Here is a 21,730-nt window from a genome sequence, read left to right as displayed (position 1 = left end):
GACTGGAAGGGAAATTGAGAGATCATTTAGTCCAGTCATCTGTGCTGAAGGAGAACTAAGTATACCTAGACCATTCCTGACAGGTGTTTGTCTAACTTGTTCTTAAAAACCTCCAATGATAGGGATTTTCAACTTCCCTTGGAAGCCTATTCCAGAGCTTAATTATTCTTATAGTTAGAAATTTTTTTCCTAATATCTAACCTAAATCTTCTTTGCTGCAAATTAAGCTGCTTTCTTCTTGTCCTACGTGCAATGGACAGAGAGAACAATTAATTACCATCCTCCTTATAACAGACCTTAACGTATTTGAAGATTACAATGAGGTCCCCCCTCAGTCTTCTTATCACAAGACTAAACATGTCCAGTTTTGTTTAGTCTTCCCTCATAGGTCAGGTTTTCTAAATCTTTTATTATTTTTGTTACTTTCCTCTAGACTATCTCCAATTTGTCAACATCCTTCTTAAAGTGTGGTGCCCAGAACTGGACACAATACTCCAGCTGAGGCCTCACCAGTGCTGAGTAGAGTGGGACAATTACCTTCCATATCTTATATACAACACTGCTGTTAATACATTAACAGCTTTTTTTTGCAACTGCATCACATTGTTGTCTCTTACTCAATTTGTGATCCACTGTAACCCCCAGATCCTTTTCTGTACTATTGTTGCCTAGCCAATTATTCCCCATTTTGTATTTGCACATTTGATTTTTTTCTTCCTAAGTGTAGTACTTTGCACTTATCTTTATTGAATTTCATCTGTTGGTTTCAGACCAATTCTCCAATTTGTCAAGGTCGTTTTGAATTCTAATCCTGTCCTCCAGAGTGCTTGTAACCTCTCCCAGCTTGGTTTCTTCTGCAAATTTTCTAAAGCATATTCCACACTCCATTATCCAAGTCATGAATGAAAGTATTCAATAGTACTGAACGCAGGACTGATCCTGGGATCCTGCAGGATCCCACTGGATATGTCCCCACAGTTTGACAGCAAACCATAAAAAACTTTTAGTACGGTCTTTCAACCAGTTTTGCACCCAATTTATAGTAACTGCATCTAGTCAACATTTCCCTAATTGCTTGTGAGAATATCATTTGGCACTGTTTCAAAATCCTTACCAAAAATCAAGATACATCACATCTACAGCTTCCCTGCTATCCACTAGGCCAGTAACTCTGTGAAAGGAGGAGATTAAGGTTGGTTTGCCATGATTTGTTCTGGACAAATCCATGCTGGCTATTACTTATAACCCTATTATCCTCTAGGTGCTTACGAATTGATTGTTTAATAAAATTGTTCCAGTATCTTTCAGATATCAAAGTTAGGCTGACTGGTCTATAGTTCCTCAGGTCCTCTTTGTTCCCCTTTTAAAGATAGAGACTATGTTTGCCCTTCTCCAGTCCTGTGTGATCTCACATAACCTCCAAGATTTCTCAAGGAATCAGTAACTTCCTGCAACCTCTGTTACATTTTCTACTTCAGCTGGTGGGGATGGGGGAGCCGTGCAGGGCAAGAGCTGTCAGCCACAAGGGTGACAGCCCTGCCCCGCTGCTCTCATCCCCCTCCAGTCAGCCCCATTTTGTCATAGATAGTTATTTTTTGTAAAAGTCAGGGAGAGGTCATGTCTTCCCTGAATTTTTGTTTATTGCTCATGATCTCTCCCTGACTTTTACTAAATAACTATGACAAAATCTTAATCTTGATAATTGCTGATGGTTCCAAGATTGCTTGAGCTAGTTCCTTAAGTACTATAGGGTGAATTCCATCAGGCCCTGCTGACATGAATACATCCAACTATCTGTGTGAAGCCATGCATTCATCCCCAGAATACATTTCCCTAGCTGGGCCCTTACTTGCAACAGGGAGGTTAGATGTTTGTTACAAATAATTGCAGACTATTTGGCAATTTTCACCATTTTTCTCCCTACAATGTCCTACTAAACCTGATTATGAGTCTGGCTGCCAAAGTTTTATGGGTATCATGATGGTGAACTAATAAAAGGAAGTGAATAGAAGGACTGACAATACTGCAATTGATTGATTTTTATAGCCATGAAGATTTTTCAGATTGACATGCATGTTGAAATCAAGTTATAATAAGAAATCTGGTATTGTCCATATTTGATTGCAAGAGCTGAAGTAGGATGAAAGAAGCTTGAGTTTTTTCATGCAATAGTTTGAGAGAAACAAAACCACACTGTTCAACTTTGAAGATCAGATTACTGTTGTAGATAGGCAAGGAATAAGTCAGTCAATGACATGCATGGATAATAAACTTAGATATTTGAGCTCCCTCATGAGGAAGCCACTCATGAAGATTAAAAATACTCCCATTGAAAAAAAGACACTGCAACTGAGCTGCCTAAATAAATTTCAGCCCCCTCCACCTCTCTCCATACAGAAAAGTAAGACAAGATTTGCAACAAAAGCTGAGAAGCAAATGGGAATGCATCAACGCTGATTTTAAAAGAGTGAGAGATGCAGTGTTGATGGACATCACCTGGAGTGAACCAACTGGAAAATAAGGACCTCCAGGTGAGAAGTGATGCAGCATGAGGAGATAGATGCTTCAGACATCTATTTGCACCTTTCACAGTTTATACTCAGTAAAATCTGCAGCACTTGTTACTACACAACAGGTCTCCTTTGCCATAAAGTATTTTCATGTGCTCAATCTGAAACATTTTCTAACATTTATTTATTCATTTCAGGGTTGTTCTAGGAAACATCTGTACAGCAAATGTGTCTTAAACATACAGCTTGGCTGAAAGGGATTTCCTTTTTGGACTGGACAGCCTAAAATGATGATGACCTATGCAAACAGTGCAAATGATTGATACTTATGGTTTCGCTCACAATAGTACTATCTGCTGTTTCAGCCCTGAAATTTTTAAGCCTTTGAGTGAACCGTCCCAGCCTTTTCATTATCTCAACTAGCCTGGGAAGATATGGGGCCATTCTGACAGGTGCTGCAGGTGAACAATAGGGGCACTGTTTAATCTGAGGGAGACAAGGAGTAAAACAGGGTGGTGGATAAAAGGAGATTGGATCTTTTATGAGGTCAAGAAAAGCAACGAAGAGGTGCCATCTAAGAAAAACCACTTAGAAAAAGCATAGCACTATAAATATAAAATAAAACCATTCTTGATTTAGACAAATTCTTTCTTGTTACACTCACTTTCACTTAAGTATGAAAATATGCCTTGTATTTTGTTCTGTCGCAGACAAAAGAAAGTGAAGTGAAATATCCAAGCAAAAAGAGCTTGCTGACAGACTCATAAAATCACTCCTGCTTCTAGAGGGTAGAAATTGATTCCCACTGAATTGCGGTTAACTATTTTCTCATGTGGGTCACCTCTTTAAAACCCAAAGAAAGAATTTGACAAGTGCAGTAACATTTCAACATTTTAAAATGTCAACTGACTCAGTTTCCTGAAAGATCTGGCTGAGCAGTTGAGATAGAGTGTGAGGTGGAAAATAGAAAAGTTACACCCAATCTCAAACATATGTTCCATAACTGTACTGAAACTTTATTCATTCCTATCTGTTCTGCAACACTGCATCATATTCTGGTACATTCATGTTGTTCCTTGTTCCCTTAATATGGCTGTTTCAACAGTGCAAAGAGCTATAGGTAGTCAGGAAAAGAGGTACAGTCAAATATCCAGATGTAAAGATGCACAGATGTGCAACAACAAAATAGGAACTTGTGGTGAATTCTCAATCACTGGCAATCAAGTTTGGATGTTTTTCTAAGATTATGCTCAGGTTCAAATAGGAATTAATTCAGGGAAGTTCTATGGCCTGTGTTATGCAGGAGGTCAGATGAGATGATCACAGTGGTACCTCCTGGATTTATAATCTATGGACACAAAAGTGCTATATTTGATCAGACCAGCGGTCCATCTATTTCAGTGTCTCATAAATGATTCAGAGAAAGGTGCAAAAAACAAAACAAAACAAAAACCCCAAAAGAGGCAATTATATAATAACTTGCCCAGCTCCTTCCTTTTAATTTTTTTATGTTATTTTTAAATCCTGTGTAATATAACTGCAGATGTTCTCGTTATCCATCAGAGTCCAGTGCTTTTTTAAATTATATTAAGCTTTTGGTCCAAATGACACGTTCCACATGGTAAACATGCATTGTGAAAAAAGTGTATCCCTTTTATCAGATTTAAATTTGCTGCTTTCCAATTTCATTAAATGAACTCTTGTTCTTGCTTTGGGAGAGAACAAGTAAATGTGCCTGATGATTTACTTTCTCTATCCCATCCACTATGTTCATCTCCCATCCTACTTGTCTCATCTCTTAACTAAACACACAGTATTTTTAATATCACTTCATATGGAAGCTTTTCCATGGCTCTGTGACTACTTTTGAAGAAACATGCACAAAATTGGGGATTCCCATGAAATGACAGAGATATTAAACAATCAATACATGACAGATCTAGGAAACCCATCCTGGGTCAGACCAATGGTTTATCTAGCTCAGTATCTTGTCTTCCAACAGTGGCTGGTGCCAGATGCTTCAGAGGGAGTGAAAAGAATAGGGCACTTTATCAAGTGATCCACCCCCGTTATCCAATCCTAGCTTCTGGCAGTCAGAGGTTTAGGGATACCCAGAGCATGGGGTTGTGTCCCTGACCATCTTGCCTAATAGCCAATGATGGACCTATCCTCCATGAACTTATTTAATTCTTTTTTGAGTTATACTTTTGGCTTTCACAACATCCCCTGGCAACAAGTTACACAGGCTGACTGTGCATTGTACAAATAAGTATTTCCTTATGTTTGTTTTAAACCTGCTGACTATTCATTTCATTGGGCGACTCATAGTTTGTGTGTTATATGAAGGGGTAAATAACACTTCCTTATTCACTTTCTCCACAGCATACATTATTTTATAGACCTCTATCCTATCACTCTTTAGAGGTTTCTCTAAGCCTGTTACTAAACTGCTGAGTTGGAAAATAGGGAACCTACTGTAGCTTATAGTTGCCTGTGATGAATGTATACAGTGTTGGAGACAGCTGTTTATGTAGGGAGCAATTTAGTTTTCTATAGGCAGAGTCTAAGAAGAATCACTGATGTGACATCAAATCAATGCTCAACACCCACAGCTAAAGCAGACTTCCTCCCCCTCATTTCTCATTATCTTATTCCACTTTTTGTCTTCTCCTTTCCTTTCCTTTTTCTTCCTTCCTTCCTGCACCGTCTCCTTTTTCCAGCTTCTCTTTTCTTCCCTCCCCTCCATCTTTTTTCTCAATACGTTTCATTCTCCCCCTGCCTCACATCTCCAACTCCTCTCATCCAACACAGTGCTGCAACTTTTCTTCTCTTTAACTCCTTCTTTAAAAGTAAAGGTCAGTACAATTCCTGGACAAGGCTTTATGAACCAGACACACTGGACTATCTCAAGCTGGTAGTTTTTTTAATGTCTCATGGAAAAACACTGGCAGGCATCTCTCTCTCATGGGCATTATTAAAGGCACAAAATGTACTAGGGGGTTTACCATCAGAGGAGGACACAGTCCCTGCCCGGAAGATCTTACAATCTAAACAGAAGAGGGATTGGGTGAAAGGGAAGCTACGCCTAGCTTTTTTCCCTGTTTTTAGCCCCTTGCCCATGTTATTAGTCCTTGCCACTTTGCCTACCTCAGATAAAAACTACAGGGATGTTTCAAAAACGTTTCCAGTGACTGGCTGTCCCTTCCTCCTCAGGAGACATGAGGGAAGCTACATCCCTAACCTCCTTACCCCTGCTCAGTGCCAGGAGAAAAAAGGATTAGAAATCACACCCCATTAATGTGGGTGGCCACTCACATCCATGGTGGGAGGTGTAGTAGAGCCCAACTCACATTTATGATGACTATATTCTAGAGTCACCCAATCTAGTAACATGGGTCACCCTTCTTCCCTCCCCACACAACTAATTTTAAATAGGGGTGTGTGCTCCAATCCCCATGACAATACACACACGCAGCACAGGCATCTCTCTCTCTCCCACACTCACACACACGCAGAGGTAAATGTGTGTCTCTCCCTCACTCACTCACATACACACAGGGCACAGCCAGCAGAGGTGTGTCTCACACACGTAGGCCCAGGGGAGAGGCTCTCTCTCACTCACTCACACACACACACACAGAGGCGGGACTAGGTTCGTTAGACCCTGGTTCCAGCTCTTTCCGCCAGGGCCATGATCACCTTCTAGCGCCCGCCGTAGCGGGCAGCGCGCCCACGTGTCTGCCTGGGGCTGCCGAGCTGGGAGTCCGAACGCCGGGGCCCAGGCGGCGGCAACACGTGGAGCGGGCAGAGCGCGGCTAAGCGAAGGTCCCGCTGGCCTCCCCGCTCCTCCCGTCCCGGATCTCCGGGGTGGGACCCTGCACAACAAGGAAGGCAACTACGCCTCGGTGGCGAACTTTCTCCCTTTGCCTCCCGGCGCGCCCGCCCGCATGCGCCGTCCGGGACCGGTGGGGGTCAGGGCACCAAATTCAAACAGCTGTCGAAGGAGCGGAGCTAGGCGGGAGGGGGAAGGGGAGAAGGAGGAAGAGGGGGACGGAGGCAGCCAGACTGGGAGAGGGAAGAAGATAGAAAAGGAGGAGACGGCGAGAGGGAGGAGAGAGAGCGAGTGCCCAGGGGGAGGGAGAGAGGGAACCACACAGACAAAAAGGGAGGGAGGGAAGGAGAGAAGAAGAAAGGTGCCGGGGGAGGGAGGAAAACAGGGCAGGGCAGGAGAGGAAGAAGACAAGACCGAGCCTCGCTCACTCTCCAGAGGGAGCCCAGAGCTGCTGCTCCCCCTCCCCCTGCGCGCCCCAGCAGGTTTCCAGCGCCTTTCTTGTCACTGTCCCGGCTGCTGCTGCACCTCCGGCACCATGGTAGACAGGGGCCCCTTGCTGACCTCTGCCATCATCTTCTACCTGTCCATCGGGGCCGCGATCTTTGAGGTTCTGGAGGAGCCGAACTGGCGAGCCGCGACGGAAGATTACAAGCACAAGAAAACTCAGCTTCTCAAGGAGTTTCCTTGCCTGGGCCAGGAGGGGCTGGAGAAGATCCTGAAGGTAGGTCGCCTGCTAGGGGTACGGCTGCTCCGCGTGTGAGGCGCCGCGCTTGTGACTCGGGAGGGTTGTGTCCTGGATTGTGTGTGAGCCTTTTCTAGTGAGGATCTCAAAGCTCAGCGAATAGAGCCTCGCAAATCCTCCCTGTGAGGCAAGGCAGCATTAGTATCCCCATCTGACACAACTGGGAAGCTGAGACAGGGAGAGCGAAGCTGATGTTTCCCCTTCGCCGTCCTGAGCTCCCAAAAACAAAAGAGACACGTGTGCGTGTCATGTGCCGGTTCCCCCTCATGAGCCAAAACTGAATGAAAGACTATGGCAATAGTGCTGTGCGTTCTTGTAAATGTCTTACAAAACTCTCTAAAAATCCCTGCCCCAGTGCCCGAAGCAGGTTCCTGACTTAGCTCAGACCCGGAAAGTGTGCCTCTGGAAGGGATTTCTAACAGTGAGCTTGGTAGGGATGTGGGTTTGGAGAGCAAATCCCTTTTGAAAGTAGGGTGCCCTTAAAAGAGGTGTATGTATCTTTGGGGAAGGGGAATAGCGTTGGGTTTCTAACAAAGTATTTTCATTCATCCCTGTAGTGTGCTTTTAAAAAAAAATTTGAGATTTCATAAAGAATTTTATTTTAACATGAGAAAGTAGAGTTTTGCAAATATTTTTTCTTAATTGGTGTATTCAGTTCGAATCAACTTCCTATAAATTTCCCACATTGCAAAAGACACTTTGAGCAGTCAGTTTCTTTTTTTTTTTTTTGGCAATTGCAGGCAGGGCATGTTGCTTCCCTGCAGCACAGGCCAGTAGACTGGGTTATATCAGCAGGTGATGTCCTCCATAGGGTTTTTTGGTTTTTTTTTTTCCTTCTAAGATCATGCCGTGTCTTGTATAATTTTAAAACACATCTAATTGAAAGCAGTAATTAAGTTTACAATAAAAATGTGAGTTTTTCCACCAAAGGAAGAGATACCATTTTTAAAAATGCAGTTGCTTTATTGTGAGTGTAATTTGTCTAAAACTGCTCTTCAACCAGCACTTAGCAAAAGTTTAATTTCAGCTAGCAATTTAACTGAGTAACTTAACTTTGTCTTCCTTTTTTATACTGAAATTTAAGGGGTGTGTGTGTGTGTAACTCCATTTCCCTAGGTTTCAGTTTATTTAATCCTCCCTAGGCGGCCTCAGAAAAGTATGACTCCTGTGGAATTTCACTCATGGACTGTTGGTGCATTACTCTGCAACTCTTTAACAGATGGGATTAGTAGAGCTAGCAAAACTAACAGATTCCCGCCCGCCTGCCCCCCCCTCCCTTTTTTTTTTTTTTTTACTCCATGTGGGTACTTTTGGATATCTGAATAGACCCTATGTGGTGGCATGAGAATCAAGGAAACAAAAGATGAAGCCAAGCAATTGGTGCACTTGATCCTCTTCTTTGTTTGGCATTGTTTGTTGTGTTTTTATGAGCTTATAAGGGCTGGTCTACACTACACTACAGCCCTCCACCCACCGATATAAGTGGCCTACCACATCAACATCATAACTCCACCTCCATGAGAGGCATAAGGCTGTGTCACCCTAACTACACCAACATAAGTGTCTGTCCCTTACATCGGCTTTTGGCTGTCTTGTCAATTGCACATCTGGGAGCCGAGGCTAGAACCCCGAGCGGCTTCGGACCCTGCGCCAGACTGGGAGCCAGGAGAGCGCTCTCCTGTTGACATAGCTTTCACCTCTTGCGGAGGTGGAGTAATTATGTCCACGAGAGAGTGTCTCCAGCTGACATAGCTCCAGTGTGGACAGTGCTTGGGGTCACTGAAACTTGCATTGCTCAGGGGGTGTCTTTCAAGTTAGATCGACTTAAGCAGCAGGGTAGACCAGGGGTGTCAAACATCCGGCCCGTGAGCGGCTGGATACAGCCCGCGATCCTTTTTGGTCTAGCTCCTGGTGGCCGGAGACGGCCCGCCAACCTTTTCGGTCTGGGCACTGGCGGCTGTCGCTGAAGGGTGGGACGCTGTGAGATTTCTTGGCGGTGGGCAAGACGTTGCAAACTGCCGCCGAAAGGTAGGACACCGCGAGATTTCTCGGCGGCGGGTAAGATGAGGGTATGTCCCACCTGAAGTACATTTACTTCCAATCTGGCCTCCTATATGAAGTGATGTAGACACCCTCGTGTAGACTTTCCATTGGGTATCTGTCAGCATGTGGTAGCAATCTTTTTGTTCCCATCTTGGGGCTTTTCTACATGGGGAAGTTTAGGTAAAATAACTATAGTGTAAATTTAAAGCACAATAGTTATTAGGCACTAACTCCCCATGTGGACATTTTTTTTCTGCACTGAGAATTCTTTGTACAATTTAGATTAATCCACTTCCAACCCCTTAGTATCCTATGAAGCAGGTCCTTGTGGGATATAATGGAAAGGATTGCTGGAGACTCAGGATAATTAAGGGATTCATGGAAGTTAAGTGTGCATGTGTGTATGTGTAAAGATGCAGAGACAAAGAAAACAAGAGCCTGCTACTTCTATCACAGTTGATCACGCTCTCCTCCTTGGGCTTTTATGATTCTTTATTCACTAAGATCTGGTCCTATTTCTGTAATAGCTCCTTCAACATCTGCCTCTGTGCGTATGTCTTCACAGTTAACCCAGACTTTTGCCTGCATTTTAGCCTAACCATCCCTACCGTCCATACAGAAAAACCTCTAACTAGGGTTTAGAGGTGCTTAAAGCCTGAATTAGTTTATACTGCTGGGGTTGTAGGTTACAGCCTAAGCACCACTTTAAGTCAGGCTGGAACCCACCCACTTTGCAGTGAGGATTCAGGCAAAATCACTCAAGTGCCAATAGTCTTCCAGTGCCCTTCCCACAATTCTCCTCAAAGCAATGGCATCAATTCAGATATTTCGGGGTGGGGAGGAGGGGAACCAAGTTTTGGTCCTGCCCTCCCTTCCACCTGCTTCTCCCCAGCAGGGACCCTGTTCAGATCCACACTTGTGCTCCTCACCCTCCTCCCACAGGGACCCTGAGTGTCCCCCGGCCAGGGAGTCTCCCATCACTTACCCACATGTTACATAAGCAGTGCTGCCAGGAGTTGAATTCTCGTCGGACTCCCCTGTGTTTCAGTGTACAGGAACAGACTCCATGTGCACCAGGTTGTAACACCATTTGGCCCAGCCGGCCTTCAGACAGGAGGGCGGCCAGGCCAAATTTGAGAGGTGTTGTGACCCTGTGCGCCAGGTCACAATGCCACTTTCTGAAATTTGGCCTGGCTGTCCCTTCATATGTATGGAGAGGTGGCTGGGTCAAACTTTAGTGGCATTGTGACCACACAGCTGTTGTGGTGCTCTGTCAGCAGCTCTACTGATTTAGTACAGAACCACTGCTTAATAGTGGCTGGGCCATGACCCCTGCTGGCTCTGCAGCCTATGGAACTTTAGGCAAGTGCAAAAACCTTGGGGGCAGGGGGAACATTTGCTCTCCTAGAACTCCCAAATTGATGCCACTGCCTCAAAGGATAGATGAGTTCTCCCACAATTGACTGGGAGAGAATCCTAAGTGTCTTTGCATAAAGAACTATGGGCTACGTCTCCAGACACACAGGGGTGAGTGCAGAAACAGTGAGAACGCAGTAACGAGGGTCGGGCTTTGCTGTGGGAATGTTCACCCCCAGGTGAGCCTCACTCAGGTGCCAGTCACCTTGGCCAGCTATGCAGTAAAGACAATACCCAGTGATTCTTCTTCTTCCTAATGCCCCTCAGGATTATGTCCTTTATCCTCCTCTATACCTTTATCTCTTTACACCCTTATCCCTCTTAGATCTCCTCAAGCTCTTATGGCTTCATTCACCCATCTCCATGTTGACTACTTCCAAAACAACCACACTTTCAGTATCTCTCTGATGGCTCTTCCTGAGTGTTCCATTGCCAGCTCAAACTCAACAGGGCTAAAATGTGATGCTCATTTTTCCTTCTCTCCCTCCTCTTGGTAACAGTTGATGATAATTTCACCATCCTCTGGGTCATCTAGGCTTACAATATTGCTGTCACTATTGTTAAACTTCTGTATATAGTGTCACAGGTGTGCATGGCATTTCTCACAGAATGAAAACGTGGGATGCAATCCAGCCCTGTTACTACCAGGATTTGACCCCTGGTTCCTGCATCACTTACAATCTGGGTCATATTTAAATTTTCTTTGCCCAACAAGTATCCATGCTTTTGTTGGCTCTGCTGATTCTTTAAAACATCTCTAAAATCCATCCTTCTCCTGTCTGTCTCTGGTCATCCTTCCTTAACTACTGGAACCCCTATCGACTTACTCCCCCACCAGCATATTCAAAACTATGCTGGCAAAATATCTTCCTCTCCCACTGCTCAAACTGCCATGCCCCTGTTTGTCTTCAAGGTTCTGCATGACTTCAGACACACTCACATCTTTACTTTTGTCTCTTCCCCTCTACTCCTCTTAAGCCTTCTGCTTAGCTGCTCCTTTTGTATTCTTTTTCTTCAGTACTTGCCTTCTTCATCGCAGCCCTGTGTGGCTTTGAATAGCCTCCTTGATCTTGTGGGACAGTCGACTGTCGTCACTTCTTTAATATCCTTTCTTAAAACCCACTTCTCTGTGAAGCCTTTCAGCCAATGTCCACCAAACTTAGCTATTTTTAAATTTACCTTCTAATAATCAACAAGGAAACCACAAGAAACATGCAGGAAAAAGTTATCTCAGCAGATCTGCTTTGTGTTACAGGATGGTGGGAGAAGAAAACAAAAATAACAAGAAATGACTTTGTCCTAGGAGCAGGGCTGCGTGCTGTCTTGTCTCATACCCAGCACACTCTGTTCTGATATAATGTCCAATTAAGTAGACTCATTAGGCACAGAAACAATGGAAATTCTTTGTGTGGCGTGGCTGCAGAATCTGATCCTATGATCTTAAGCTTCAAGGGACCTTATCAACTTATCTGCCTGTCAAGTCCCATTTAGACTAGTATTTCTATATTAACAGTCGAAAATTGCTTTTAAGGGGGACAGCATCAGGTCAATTTGGCCTAAAATTTAGATTCTGTAAAACAAGGTTTCACTACATTTAACAATAAAAATACACTGAATTAAAATTCATTCTCGTGGAAATAGGTTAACAAATAAACATTTCCTACAGAATTTACAAATGGCACATTGCAGCATGTGTTAGAGCATGAGAACCTGCAAATGAATCCAACCAGTCTGTTTTCACCACCTGAACTGAGAGAAATGCGACGGTAGATAGTGCAGTGAAACATAAACTACTCTTCATATATTATAATTCTAATAACCTTATGTGGTGTTTGTAATAAAAGATTGTTCCCCATAAAGGATTCCTAAATACTGTTTTTAAAGTGTGTCTCACTGAGACATGTAGAATTATTCCAATGTATGCAATGGGCCTCTCTAGGTTGTGTAAATGGCTACTTTCGGCCAGGTGATGCTATGCCTCTTGATAAAGCATTTAAGCCATGTTTCAATTTTCCTCTGATCAAACCCTGTATCTTTATTTTGACAACTTTACACAGGCCTGCAAGGAGACATGTTGCCAACTTAGTGATTTTATCACTAGACTTAGCACCTTTTTGGTTCCCCTAGAGAGGATATAAGTGTCGAAATGACTAGTGACAAATCTAGAGACTTTCACTGCTAATTACAGAAAGAAGTTGCCGATTTGTATAGTAATAAAATCATTTACAAGCAGCTCAACAGTGTTAATAAAATCCATTCCACGCTCTTCTTACTACATTCTATTGCACAACAAGTCAATGTCATTACATCTCACTTGAACATCTCAGAAGGAAGCACATTCCAGGGCTTCTTGGGCTGAGAAGCTGGAAATGAGATGAAGGGTTTGACTTGAACTCCTAATGGCAGAATAAATGCTTAGTACAAAACTTAGCACATACTCCACACTAACACACTGAGTAATTAACTCCAGTACCAACTAATAGTGCAAACAAATGTTTTCTGCTAACACTGCTCTGCAGGGTCACCATTTGCATGGCACCTAATTGCACAGCCTTTTGCTTTCATCCTCTCCTTTCTCCCCCCTCCCCCATTTATTGTCTGTCTTTTTCTTTCTTCCCCCTATTCTTAACTTTCTTCATTTTTTAAAATTTTAATTCCCCCTTGGTTTATGTAAAGAGTTTTTCCTTTTTCCAGTTTCCCCCTGAATGAATATCATACAGAAGCAAAGGCCTCTTTGCATCTCATTCCTCTGGATGTTTGCTACCAGTCTAGCTGTCATTGGAGGTGTCTAGAAATGCGCAGATCCCACCTGTTCCATTCTTCCCCCTCCCAACCTCCTTCCTCTCAAAACAACTAAACCTCAGGCAGATAAAAATGCGCACACAGGCCGACGAAGAGAATCAAAGTGAAGTTTAGAGAATTCAGAGCTAGCGATTATAGCAAAGCCTTATTGGTCCCAGGCATGATTTGGAGGGTTTTGCTGGCTGGGAGCTGAGCCCGAGGATTTAGGGGAGAGGTGACCCTCTGTTGGGATTTGATTGGCACAAAGAATAACCATTTCTGTAGCTGGAGAAACCAAACTGCGTGGAATAAGTTGCACAGAACCCTTTTCTCAAGGCAACGTGTGCTCCCGGGGAGGCAGATTTACTCTGCCCAGGACAGCTCATCTCCACGAGTGCTAAAGGAATCTGGGATGTGCCCCCAAGGGAGCAGAGTCCTGAATGGAGGATTGGAGGGGCAGCCAAATGCCAGGTTAAGAAGTAAGGGGGACCTCAGCCCTGCCCTGTGTAACTAGGTGAGCCAGAACCTTTTGCCAGCCCCCTACCAGCTGAGACACACCAATAGAGCTGGTCAATGATAAAATAAACTCAACTGCCAAGATTATCCAGCTGAAGAAGGCGTGCCCAGCATTGCTTCTGCTTTCTTGTTCAGCAGCTCAGAGCGTCCTCTCGCCTGGGCATATGTATATACATAATATATATACAATTCTTTGTTGAATTATGTGGAAATTTTGTTTAGTGACATTTTTTATGCCTTTTGAATGTTTAAGATAGCGACACCTAGCAATTTTTTTTTAAGGGTTTCTCTGATGACTCCTGCTATGTGGCGTTGGCAACACCGCGTGGGGATTGGTGGGAATGCAGCCACATACTCAGGGGTGGTAATTGGCATCTCAGGGTCCATTCCCGAAACTTTTTGAAATGCCTTGTGTAGTTTTCCGCACCCAAGAAGATTCTGAGGAATTTCAAAACCGTGCGCATGTTCATTGGTTATTTATCTGGAATAACTATAATTTACAGTTAACTAAATTACCAGCAAATGAGCCACACACAAAGTAGAGTATCCCAAATGCACTTAAGAGCTTTTGGGGTTTTTTAAGTCTTTTGCTCCCCCACTCCGCCAAGGCTAACTCAACAGATGGCTGCATCTGTTTCCAGTGAGGAAAGTTGTCATTTGGCTTCATAGAGCCAGGCAGCATGATTTTGCAGCTCAGCTGTGCACCACAGGAACATAGAAGAGAAGCTTGAGATAGTAGCTTAAGACTTGGTGTAAAACACAGTTTTTATAATGGTATAACTATGTTGGTGGGAGTGGGTGGGTTAACTGTATAGTTATACTGGTACAACTCCACTAGTGTGGATGAATTTATACTGGTATAAAAGTGCCTTATACCGGTCTAGCTTATTCCTGTTCCTGTATGGACATTGCTATACTGTAAAAATCCCTTTTATACTAGTATAAAACTATGTTCGCTCTAGTGTGGTTGTACCACTTCAACTATACTAGTATAAAGTGGTACAACTTTTTGTGTGTGCGGACATGAAATCTGCAAACTGGTACATGCAACTTAATGTCGCAGCCAGCTGCGAGTTTTATCCTCTGATAAAACTGCAAGGCCAGGTGTTGACTTCCAAGGTTGCTTTTCCTCCTCTGTTGTAAGGAGTGCAATTTAGAGCAGGAGTAGATATGAGGATATGCAGTTTTCCCCTTTCACTCCAGTTTCTTTCATCTGCTCTTTATTGCCCCACCCAGATTGTTACTTCAGTGTTTCACAATCAGGAGCATTACTCATGTGGTGAATCTCTTACTGATCTTGTTTGTTGGGAACTTTTTCTTTTGGGGATGGTGGGGACAGTCAAAATACTTCTCTTTGATAAACAAAACAATTTCATTGGTGGCGGGGAAGGAAAGGATTCAAAGTTATGTGTGGAAAACTTTTTTTGGGAGAAAAACATACAAAAGAAAGAGAGAAACTGCCTGTTCCAGCTAGTGATGTTTGCTTCCTTCAAGTGTTTGAACAAATAATTAACGTCTTTATTCAAAGATCTTACAATACTGTAAACAGAAGGCCTAGAATATATCTAAAGTATAGGTAGCTTGACTATTTGGACCAGAGCCCAGTGCTATGAACAAGTGTTTAGAGAACCTCAAGGAAAGCTCAGATTAGTGTTCATGTGGGTTTTTGCTAAAGAAAAATACCTGCAAGTGACTTCATAGAGTATTAAAACAGGATGATTTAGAAGTTTGCAACTTCTGGCTGAAAGACTAGATTGAAGGATCTTGCCTTGATACCACACTTGTGCATATGGTTGTTTTATTTTCCTCTCACATTGCACTACTCATACAAGAAACAAAATACTTTCTTTGAGTGCTGTTTTTCCAGGGTTCACAACTTCAGAGTTAACATCAGAAGATTTAATTTTGCATACAGTATTTATTGTCAGCCTTGAGGTAATATCTGTAAACTACTTTTCCAAAACTTGAAAGGAAATTAAGATTTAACTCCACTTGCTCAACACTTAGTAAAGGGAGTAGAAATTTTTAATGGTGATTCATTCCCCTCCAATTTAATAAAGTCATCATCAGGTTTGATTTGCTCTTCATTGAAAAGATGCCATGGGCATCTTTTCGTAAGAATTGTGTTACATGTAATTGGGTGCATAATGTCCCAACACAGCTGCCCTGATTTTGTGATTGCTTCCATCTAAAATATTGGAGAGTGGGATAGAATTTAACAATAATCTGGTTTACAGTTTAACAGTTTGCACTCCAAGCTGTCTGATTTTCCCAGCACAAAAAGGCTCATGCAACATCGTTTAAATCTGTGGACTATCTCAAAATCCTGCATGGTTAAAAAAAAATAAAATTGAGCTACATCCATAAGAATAGGACAGGAGATTGCTAATACAAAATTCTTCTTAAGTGAAAGTACAATCATTGTTTATATCTAGAGCCCGAGAATCCCTCACCCAAGAATTTTAAAGCACAAATTAAGTCTTATCCCTGAGAGGTAAGTATTGTTTTCAACATTTTAGCAATAGGTAAACTGAGGATTATGGGCCTTAATTGACTTGTTTGAATGGCGCTCAGGACTCCTGTGTTCCTTAGTGTTGTCAACCCTCCAGGAATGTCATGTGACGAAAACTCCAGGAATAGGTGCAACCAAAATTGGCAACTCCAGACTTCCTGCTCTAACTAGTAGGTTGCATTGCTTCATAGGCAGTATATATACTAGGAAACTTGGGATCCACAATTCACTGATGGAAGACAGCACTGCACTACTCTTTTAGATCAGCGGTTCTCAGCCAGGGGTCCTGGGTGTCACGCGGGCTGGCTTGAATCGGGGCGGGGGGCATTTAGCAATTGTGTGACATCAGTATGGCAGAATCGTGATAATGCGTGTGAGGAACGTCATGTCAGGTACCGTTAGAAAGAATATATCGTGCTGAGTAAGATACTAATACTTGTGTTCATGTATTATATGTAAAATGAAAGTTATGGATGTATTCCTATTTCTATATGTCAATTTGGGCTGGCTGGGACACACCCCAGACAGAGAGGCAGCAATACAATAGCCGGCTTAACGGTCCATTGAGGCACTCACAGATGGGAGGGGCCCAATCACACCTGAAGAGTCATCAGGATCAGCCCATGTGACTATGGACCCCAGGCACATCTGAAGAGTCACCAGGATTGGCCTATGTGACTCTGGACTCCAGTTTGGTTTTTGTGACTGCCCACAGGCCGCATGGCCGGGGGAGGGGGTTTATAAGATCAAACCAGGGAATCCATTTTGTCTTTGCTCCTGTCCAGTCTGCAGACACACACCTATCTCTGGATCAATTCATCTTGCAACTGAACTGAAGGACTTAGACCCATCCAAGTACTGGATGTGAACCAGAGAGGACTATACAAGCCTGCAACTCCATATTTCTTCCAGAAACCTAATGTGTATGGACTTTTAATCATTTGTATATCTGTGATTGCTCTAATCCTCTTAACACTTCTCTCACAGTTTATTTCTTTCTTTTCACAATAAACCTTTAGTTTTAGATACTAAAGGATTGGCTGACAGCGTGGTATTTTAGGTAAAGTCCAAACTTATATTGAACTGGTGCTGTGGCTGACCCTTTGGGATCAGAGGGAACCTTTTTAGTAAAGAGCAGAGAGTTCTAGTAACCGGTCTCTTTACTGAACCTAGTGCTAATTTGGGAGCCTGGAGCTGAAATGCAGTAAAGGGGGCTGTGTGTATTTGTATACTGGCTTCTGTGGGGATTCAGAAGCGCAGTTTGTGGCTGGTTGGGAAGTCTGGCTTCAGGGTCACTCACCAGTGTTGGGAGAATCTGCTCTTCTTTTACAGCCTGCCCTGACCTTGGCATTATCAGTTGGCTACCCTGAGCACGGATGGGTCACACTGGGTTCCCTGGGGTGTTGCAAGCAGGTTTCAAGGGGTCCTACAAGCATGGCTGGCATTAGACTCACCGGGGCGCAGGGCAGAAAGCTGAAGCCGCACTACGTGATGTGGAAGTCTGAGGCCCCACCGTTGCCACCCAGTGCTGAAGCCAAAGCCTGAGCAATTTAGCTTCGTGGGACCCGCTCTGGTGTGGGACCCCAGACAGTTGCCCTGCTTATTATCCCCTAACGCCAGCCCTGGCTTTTATATGCAGACAAACAGATGATGTGACACAGGTGGGCTGTGGAATTTTTATAACATGTTTGAGCGGGGGGGCATTCATTAGACAATTTCAGAGTGAGTAGGTGGAGGAGAGGAGAGAGTTGGGTGTCTTGTTGGGGAAAGGGTTTTTTGTTTTTAGTTGCTGTGTTGTTTAATCCTGTTCGGAGCAGGGTCAAAGGGCAAGGTGGAAACGTGCCTGAATCCTATCAATTCTACAACTTACCCTGTTGCTACTGTCAGTGGAGAACTATGGGTCTTGGTTTCCTAGCACAGCCTCAGCCTTAAGTGCTGTTAACATGCTCTCCTGCTGGTTATTTTAGGAAATAATGCATTATGTTGTGCCACCATAAGGCTATTGCATCACCCTCCTTGCTTCTGTAGCTTGTAAAAATTCAGGATTGCATTCCATTTTCACTGATCTCCTTTTTGGAACAAAATGTTACTTTCACCATAAATAAGAGTTCAGTTTGTTTTCAATTAGATTTATTTTCCCCCAATGCTGTTAAATCCTCAGAACAAACACTCACAGGAACAACATGGAGATACAACCAGAAACAAACCACATTGCAACTGACATTCATTATCTTGGTTAGCAGTCAAGCAAGTGTGCAGGCTCTTCAGAAAATAACCAACTGGCATTTGTTGCTATTAAAACACCAAAACCAAAAAAAATACAGTCATAGTTGGGAGACATGGCTGAAAATTCATATTTAGGCTCCTTTTATATTTGTAGCCCTTTCACAGAGTTCTTAACGTAGTGCTGTGTTTAAAAATGCTTTTACTAGGGCCAGGCTTACGGGTGGATGATGAGGATGACCACCCAAGGTGCTATAGTCAGGGGTGGGGGCTGTGGTCAAGAAGACATCCGGGGAGGGTACGAAGGTCAGCTCTCCACTTTTGGGTGGCTTTGTTGGCCCGGTGGACGGGGCGGGTGGATCAGCTCCAGCCGGGGGAGAGGATGAAGTCGCAGGGGTTATTGCAACTTGCAGCTGGGGAGGTCTGCCCCGGGAGTGAACTGCAGGAGCTCCAGCAAGCCCAGAGTAATGCCCTGCAGAGTGGGCTGGGATCAGGGCTTGCCTTGCTCCCAGGGCTGTCCCACGTGCTGTGCCACGCTGGGCAGGGGGTCCAGGAGAGCGCTGGGGAGAGAACTGCTTTTGCCCAGTGTCTCCTGCACTCATGATGGGCTGCCTGGCGCAGTCTGCCCTCCAGGGTAGCCGCTCCCCCACCCCCCAAATGCCCATGGAACAGGGGAGAATGGGGTGCACCCAGGCTAGTGGCAAGCACTCCTGGGGGGCGCACAGCAGTGTCCAAAGTTGGGCAGAGCCAAGGAGCGGAGACATCAGGGCTTCCCAGGCAGGTTCCTGGAAGCTCAGGGAAAGAGATCCCATGACGGGTGTGTGCTGTGCTTCAGATTGTGCCTTGCAGCGCTGCCATCCCCCCAGTGCTTCACGTGATTGCCAGCCTGGCGTTCTCACCGCTGGTGCCAGAGGCTCGGGTGCTACAGCGAGGCAGCACAGAGCATTGTGTCCTTGCTGTCTGAAGTGGTCTCTGCTGTAGGTGCACACAGTCCCTGCCATAACTTAAAAGTTTCTTCAGTAAACTCCAGGTGTGTGATCGTTCTGTGTATCTGTACTTATATGCAAGGAAAGGGAGCCAAAATGATAGACTCATAATATTAGGGTTGGAAGAGACCCCAGGAAGTCATCTAGTCCAACCCCCTGCTCAAAGCAGGATTAACCCCAACTAAATAGCCAGGACTTTGTCAAGCCGGGCCTTAAAAACCTCTAAGGATGGAGATTCCACCACCTCCCTACGTAACCCATTCCAGTGCTTCACCACCCTCCTAGTGGAAAAAGTGTTTCCTAATATCCAACTCAGATCTCCTCCACTGCAGCTTGAGACCGTTGCTTCTTGTTCTGTCATCTGCCACTACTGAGAACAGCCTAAATCCATCCTCTTTGGAAAAGCCCTTAAAGTAATTGACTCTTCCTGATCACCTTTCACTCCTCCAAGTGCTTCAAAATGGATTCCTTGAGGCCCTACTCCATGATTTTTTTTTTTTTTTTTTTTTTTACAAGTTTACCCAGGGTGCCATTTTCACTAAGGCTGGCTCTGCTTTTCCTTGAACCATGTGGTAACCTTCCTGGGGAGCTAGTAGTCACAGATATAGTACAGTTTCTTAGAGGGATCACCTTGTGCAGCAAAATTCCTTTAAAAACACTAACCAACTGAAAATCTAGTTGACTTGGTTTCTAAAGGCAAAATGTAGATCATGTTCTAAGACTATTAATTGTTACTGTTGCATGGATTATATATTATGGGAGCTGAGTTGGGTGGTAATGGTCTGGGAGCTTTTATATAAAGTTAAAATCTATAGGGGTTTTATGTTCATCAAAAAGAAATTGGAGTTTCAAAATGTGATTTTTGTCAAATGTAAAAAAGGAAATTCCTGAATGCTCATTACCCATCACATAGTATCTCACTACTAACTTTTTTGGCAAGTTTCCTATATATAACTAACTGTATCTGAATTTTTTTCCCATCTACTTTGGTTTAAGACCTTGATTAATGACTGATTTAAAAAAAAAGTTGTGCACATCATTTTAAGCAAAAAGGCCCCAATTTATAAAAGTACTTGAACACATGCTTAAATTCTATTGACTTTCAAACAGAACTTAAACACGTGATTTTCTGAATCGGGGTGGAATGCTGTTATCTATCCACATCTGTACAAGCCTGCATATGAGAATTTCACCTCAGTTTCATTGGTTTGATCTGCCACGTAGCAAAAATGAGGCGAATGGTGAGCATTTATCACAGAGCTACTTAAATACCCTGGGAGAAATTCTGCCCTTAAATTCACTGAAGTTGGTGATCTGAGGACAGAATTTGGACTTCTGTACTCTCCGTTCTATCTCAGGTTCAGGTTTGTTAAGCAAGGTCACGACAGAACCGTGGTGTGTGAGTTTGGTGTTGGAATGAAGTGCCCCTATTCCTCTTTGATTAACAGGTAGTTGGGATACATATTGCAGTTTCTGAAGAATTGTGTTTTATATCTGCATACATTTTGGCAGTGTTTTCTTACTGTGTGGCATAACTGTTAAGTCCTGGATATATTTGCCTAAATGATGTGTTTAAATAAAAATTATTAAAATCTGAGTTAACAGTAGGGTAAACCATTCTCCAGCACTCTGCCCGAGCAACTCTGTCTTGACATCTGTCCCTTTCTGACTCTAAACATCTTGTCTTACACATGGGTGCATAAGTCCTTGTGATCCAAGGAGCCATTGAGTGTCAAGTAGCTTCTGAAAGCTGTTGCTAATTCAAAGACCTTGAGTGTTTCTCTTCCTTTTCCCTAAGAAAACAGCATAAAGAAGGGAGGGGCATGGAAGCAATATAAATGAATTGTGGACCATAGTCTTTCAGAAGAGGCTGCTGAATCTATCACACCTTGAGATCTTACAAAAGCTCCTGTTCCATCAGCATGCAGGTCTGTAGTGTTTTCTCCATACTCACTTGGCCTTAGCCCTTGCTATGGGGTTGGTGTTACAGTAACTTATTCTCTGGGGATCATGTTGCCTTCTCAGAGGCTAGGTAGGAGCTGGGCATGCTGATACAAACTGGCAAACACTGAAGGGATTCTGTTCATATTTTATGAATGCATCCTCGCAAGATTGTGTAACCGGTTTCCAGCTGCTCAGAAATAAAATCCAAGCCTTTCAGACCTATGT

General features: G+C 43.6%; 1 protein-coding gene across 2 annotated transcripts in view; it reads left to right on the top strand.

The window, feature by feature from the left end:
- Positions 1-6,149: 6,149 nt before the first annotated feature.
- The window catches only part of KCNK5 (potassium two pore domain channel subfamily K member 5), a 55,895-nt gene continuing 40,314 nt past the window's right edge, over positions 6,150-21,730 (top strand). The window contains exon 1 of one of the 2 annotated variants that reach the window (XM_067564769.1): positions 6,150-7,063. In XM_067564769.1, the coding sequence (XP_067420870.1) occupies positions 6,458-7,063 (606 nt within the window). In that variant the 5' untranslated portion in view covers positions 6,150-6,457. Of the gene's footprint in view, positions 7,064-21,409; positions 21,490-21,730 lie in introns of those variants that run through there. The other variant, XM_067564770.1, reaches the window with a different exon arrangement.

This window comes from Emydura macquarii, unplaced genomic scaffold (assembly GCF_026122565.2).
Source record: "Emydura macquarii macquarii isolate MOO-44397 ecotype Brisbane River unplaced genomic scaffold, CSIRO-AGI_Emac_v2 contig_2676, whole genome shotgun sequence".
NCBI lineage: Eukaryota > Metazoa > Chordata > Testudines > Chelidae > Emydura > Emydura macquarii.
This window is presented reverse-complemented; position numbering and strand designations above follow the sequence as displayed.